Source organism: Haliotis rubra, unplaced genomic scaffold (assembly GCF_003918875.1).
Source record: "Haliotis rubra isolate DU_JTF1 unplaced genomic scaffold, ASM391887v1 Scf77, whole genome shotgun sequence".
Taxonomy (NCBI): domain Eukaryota; kingdom Metazoa; phylum Mollusca; class Gastropoda; order Lepetellida; family Haliotidae; genus Haliotis; species Haliotis rubra.
The window spans coordinates 2,411,161-2,417,160 of record NW_025767490.1 but is presented as its reverse complement, the minus strand read 5'-3'; the positions used below and the strand labels follow the sequence as shown (position 1 = coordinate 2,417,160).

At 39.7% G+C, this 6,000-nt stretch overlaps 1 protein-coding gene across 1 annotated transcript in view; it reads left to right on the top strand.

Moving 5' to 3' along the window:
• Window positions 1-2,273: 2,273 nt before the first annotated feature.
• LOC124260619 (corticotropin-releasing factor receptor 2-like) overlaps window positions 2,274-6,000 on the top strand; it is a 177,224-nt gene continuing 173,497 nt past the window's right edge. Inside the window, exon 1 of the mRNA XM_046694940.1 lies at window positions 2,274-2,734. Coding sequence (XP_046550896.1) covers window positions 2,605-2,734 — 130 coding nt within the window. The 5' untranslated portion in view covers window positions 2,274-2,604. The remainder of the gene's footprint in view (window positions 2,735-6,000) is intronic.

Sequence of the window (6,000 nt, the reverse complement as noted above, 5' to 3'; positions counted from 1 at the left end):
GCGTTTCTGCTGAGCTGTCGGTCTCCGTCTCGATTATTCACAGGCAGCCGTGACAAAGCTGGAATGTGGCGTTGTCCTTCGTCCCTTAACGGGGCGGTCGGGTAGCCTAATGGTTAAAGCGTTAGCTCGTCACGCCGAAGACCCGGGTTCGAATCCCCACATGGGTACAATGTGTGAAGCCCATTTCTGGTGTCCCCCGGCGTGTTGTTGCTGGAATATTGCTAAAAGCGGCGTAAAACCAAACTCAGTCAGTCAGTCAGTCAGTCGTCCCTTAACGTGGAATCTTTACTGGATTAGATTCAGCCCCCAAGTTATGTCTGTCTTCAAAGGGGACTCAAATGATTGGGTGGTTTGTCGAATTGGTAAATTGTTATGCATGCTATTAATCACTGGTTTGTCCGGTCTAGACGCGAATATGTTCGGGCTTATATGTTTGGAGATAAAAACAAGCGAGAACTCCCTGGATAAAATTAAAAAAGTTTGGTTTTACGCCGCTTTTAGCAATATTCCAGCAACATCACGGCGGGGGACACTAGAAATGGGCTTCACACATTGTACCCATGTGGGGATTCGAACACGGGTCTTCGGCGTGACGAGCCAACGCTTTAACCATTAGGTTACCCCACTGCCCCGCAATGATGTGATCCGGTGCATCAATTTTAGACAAGCTGTTTGGTGATTTAAGTTCAAAGGATTGTTTGCTACGTGCACTCACCGCCTTAAGATAAGGTTGGGAGGAAGCAGGCTTAAACACCATCGACATTTTGCTGCTGGGCAGTACGATAACAAGAAATAGATACATTTTCGAAATATGTTTGGCAAATACGTGTCGTTTGTTTTTGTGCATAACGTCAAGCTCAGCCTTATTGAACCAATGTGACCGACGTCTGCCTGTAACCGAGCATACAGGAGCAGACAATCCAGTGATTGACAACATCAGCAGCGATGTACACAAATGGGTCAATGGCATACATAAACCAAATTAGTTTCATAATCTGAACAGGCAAAGAATGAGTGAATGAGTTTAGTATTACCCAAAATTATTTTAGCTATATGATAGCAATATCACGGTGGGGACACCGGAAATGGGCTTCACATATTGTACCCATGTCGGGAATCGAACTCGGGTCTTCGGCGTGACGGGCAAACGCTTTAAGTTACCCCATCGCCAGAATAGGCAAAGAATAAAATATCATTGCAAAACATTTATACTGGGATAAGATTATATTGAGGTTTTTGTTCGGACAAAATAGGCCCGTTACATTGAATATTTACTATCCAGAATATTCAAAACCAACTATGATAAAGTTATGTTCATATTTCACTGCCAGGCTGGTTTGAGATAAAGCATCATTTGGCAGTAAAGAAAAGATTACTCAGTTTGAAACTAAATTAACCATTGAAAGCATTTTCCTGATGTGAAATGTCATTCCAGGCGAAAGGGTTTTGACGTTCATCCAATTATTTTCAAAAGCACATTCGTTCCAAGCCAAAAACATTTAGAATACCTACATACATATACCTCTGAACAAAACTAATCCTAAAACTAATCACATTCAATCGAGATATTGAATTACTAGTAAAGCTCAGTGAAATGGCTGAATTAACGATCTCTCGTCACATGGACATCTTGGAACTAGCGTTCATTACATGTTCTTTGGAAGATTGGAAAGGGGCTTTAGTTCCATGGCAAGGTCTTTGTCCGTCCGTGTTGTGCTTCATATTGGTTTATTGGACGCGTACATGTCGCTGCGATAGCTGAGTGCACAGAATAACAGCACACTGCTGGGAATCCTTTTGAGGCTAATTCAGTTTCAAGTTTCGTTATCTGTTTTACCGACACATTTCCTCCCAAACTGGCCTTTTAACAAAATAGCAAATCAGGCGTATGCAAAAGTAGCACACCACGAATACATTCGATTTAATATCAACTTCTATTTTCGCTATTTTCTACAAATTCAAGAAAAACGTCCAATAGAAACAAACCATACAATTATATATGAAAGCCCCAGACCACTGTAAGTAGAAAATATATACATATTAGAATTCGTAAATATAAATATCGAATCCGAAAAAATAATCTAAAAAAACACACAAAAGGAATAATCTGAAAACAATATTCAAGATTTCTGATATCTCTATTTTCGTATTTTCCAAACTCTTTCAGGTGTTTATAATTAGTAAAAGAACAAGCGTCGAGCTGATTTTAATATGCATGTAACGACTATAAATGACACACGGCGTTCTATCACACATAACAGTCCCGGATACACCGTACGTGCTTCAGCTACTGATGGCTGAACACAAGCCGTGATCACAGGGGAAGTACCTCTAACGACAGTCACTGATTATGGCAAGGGATTAAGGGCAAATGCTTGACGCGACCTTACATTCTCTGCCAACATATGGATCGAGGACAATGAAGTAGCATTTCATTTAATATGCTGAACTCCAATCGACCAATAACCGCCACTCCCTTGATTGCGCCTTTAAAACGGGACACGATACCTTCAAGATAAATGCATCGACTTATATTTATGACTGGCACAACGGCGAGAAGACTGGGTGAATGAAGAGACGTATCCAGGCCTGCTAAACAAGCGTATGCATTTCTCTGGATCATTTACTATGGCTGTTACAACCACAAACGTTGGGAATTCTACAATGTACCACAACATGAGCATGGAATACTGTAGAGACTATTTGCTAGCTTTGATGGGACCCATAAAGAAAGGTGAGTCTTTTCCCCTATAAGCAAATTTTCAACCTTTACTCGTTCCAAACCTCGGATTCCTAGCTATATTTTCAAGAACCTGTTCTTATAAGGCGGTCTGTGCTTACCTGCCATTTTCATAAACATTCTGAAACATATATCCCATGCATTGTTGTTCGTTTAGGAACATATCTATAAACACGAATAATACTGGCTACATACGGCAATTCTCAGTTGTTGTCTTGTAAGTGTTGAGCATGCATGAATGCATTATTAATAGTTGCAATAATAAATATTGCTTATCAAAACAAAATATACTTAAATTATGTTTTTATGAATAAATTGCCAATTACCAGTTCACAGATGGCATGTGTGTCCTATTCCATACATATGATCGCTTTTGTAGATAGATAATCGATCACCACAATTGCCAATGTACATATGCGAGTGTAGCAGAGCATACTGCCATATTGTTTTAAGAATATTATTTTAATATAATGTTGTGTTAAAAGCAACATAGGAATGTTGTATATGGCTACATGTATAAATAAAGCCTAATTATTTATTGTGAATTGAATAAGTAAATTCTGAGAAGGGTGTGTTGTACACGCCTGGATTATCATCAAAACTGCAGGACAATGACACTGTTTCATGAACAAACACTTACATATGTACACGTTCTGACGATATAGTCTGTTACTCATTTGTATAAAAGAGGTTCTGATTTGCGTGACTCACTACTAGGATTTCGTTTCTCGCTTCTGTCCTGTCATATGTGTAACAATACCTTTGACCTGTAGTGGTTTCAACTAGATGTCACAAATTCTATATCTGGTAACGTTTAAGGAATAACTTGGAGTCGCCGTTGGCTCTGTGGTCTAATGTGCCGTGTTTGTGTCGCATAGTCGTGCCAGGATCTGCTGATACAGGGGTTTGAAACACAGATCTATGTTTACTGAATAAAACCCAGGTTTATCAGACCTACACTTGATCGTTGGCTTCACCAAAGAGTAAAATGTTTACGTGCTGTCTCATAGTTAGCACTCTGTACATCATAAGTGTTACTGCAATACTGTTCAAACCTTACGGGCAGCTATTAGCAATATTCTACATGTACCTCTGCAGCGGACATTGGCTTCATACATTGTACATGTATCCATATGGGAATTCGAACCCAGGTCTTCGGCGGTGTGTGTGTGCGGGGATGGGATAAGGCCTTAAGGCAATCAAAGAGTTTAGACCCCTGATAAATGATGTCGAGGTGTCGTTGACGATGACAAAACAAGAAAGCACGATCCACTGCTGTACTTTCTTTCTAACCAGATTCATTTGGCCAGCTGCCGATGTAGTTGAACAAGAACAGGTTGTTGGACAATTGTTCTGGACCAGGCAAGTTTTATCACAAAAATGAATATTGACCGTCACAATATCCGTTTAACTTTCTACCTATGGCGTCTTCAAGTTCCAGTGTTGATAACATTCAACGTTTTTCCCTTGGATAGACATTAGGTATTGTTTGTGTTCAGATTGGAAATGTTCATGAAGAATGATGTTCATTCAACACTTCTCATCCAGTACGCTATAACACATGCGATGGTTATTGTATACGTGTTATCGGTAATGTATTCGGTGTAAAAGTAATGAACACATATGACGTCAGTCCGGACGTCAATGATTGACGTCATAAAGTTTCCCGCGCAACCCGTGCACATGAAGAAATCAACTAATTAATACAAAGTGTCGTATTCATCAAATTGATTAAATGATGAATAGGATGCGTATATCCATGCGACCATACTATTTTTGTGATTGAGAAAAAAGTGGCATTTACGGAGACAATTATTCATTCTTCGTGAAAGGTACAGGAGAGTCATGAGCCTTAAATCTCGTGCACTCAATCAGCAATTGGCATAGCTCATTTGCGGTTAACACCAACCCCACGTATTGTCGCAATACGGCTGCGATGGCATATTTCTCCAATATCCTCGTTATTTCGCCAAGCGATCGGCCAGTGTTAGTTTGCATTTCGTTATCAATAAATAGTTAATTAAACATTAATGTTGTGAGGAGTGGATGGGTGTTTTGTTGATTATATAGACTAGATCTCACTTCCGATGTTCCGTGCTCACAGTAGGACATTATAAATGATATTCGATGCATTTTTGATGAGTCTGAGTGAGCCAGCTGTTACAATCATGAAATAACAACCTTCTATAACACTGTTAAATTCAATTAATAACCAGCTGCAGCCTTCGGTTACAATGTTTGAACTGAATTGGAGGGTAATTGACTGCATAACTTCGGTAACCTGGAATATTATCTCAATTCATCGTTGATGGCATTGTGATGTCCAGAATCAATGACAATGCGAACATGTGGATAAGGTACAGCTTGTTCAGCTTGACCTGAGCTACTCTACATATGCATGACCCGGAAGGTCAAAAGGCAGGTCAAGTTAACTTCATTAAAAAGGGAGCAGAGAAGGTTATTAATGCCTAAAAGCCCGAATCGGAAACATTAAACCATCTCTAGCTTCCTTTTTAAAGAAAGTAAGGACATTGCTGACGATTTCTCGACACTGAGATGTCAAACGGCGACCTTGTCTCGGCTGTTGACAATGAACTGACAAAGGTGCACCCCTTCACTATAATAGACCCAACCAGTTGTGACACGGTCACGCAATGCATTAGTATTCACTTGATCAGGTCAAGCTGAACAAGCTGTAGAGAGTGGTACGAATTATATATGATGCAAATTTCCTACTTTGACCTGTACCATATGTTCCATACGTTTGTTTTTAGGTGGTCAGTTTGCTCGCCTTTGCATGTGTTTGGGAGGAAGGGGGCAGAAAACTCTCACCTGTCCTCTGACATGTGGTATCAGTATTTTTCTATGGTGATTCACAAGCACCTGTTCATGGGGTTTTCGGAATTGTACCATCTGCTTAATAACTGATTTCTTGTTACCATGGAGGGTGTTGTATACCTTACAACATACGGTACCAGTGCCTCCAAAGTAGGCTTCAGCAATGAAAAAGCTGCAGCTTTTGATTTTATATTATTTGAAAATAATTTGCAATTGATGTTGCAATTCAGTGTGATGATTTTACATTATAATGTAATAATGTAAAAGCAGGTTTGTATTCAATGTTTACACAACTGCAGTTAATTCGGCATGCGGCAACGTAGAGGATAAATAATAGTGACGCCACACTGAAAACACTTATTTCATTTCCAAAGACAATTTTCGAAGTCAACATGGACAAGTCTGATAACGTGGTATTTATC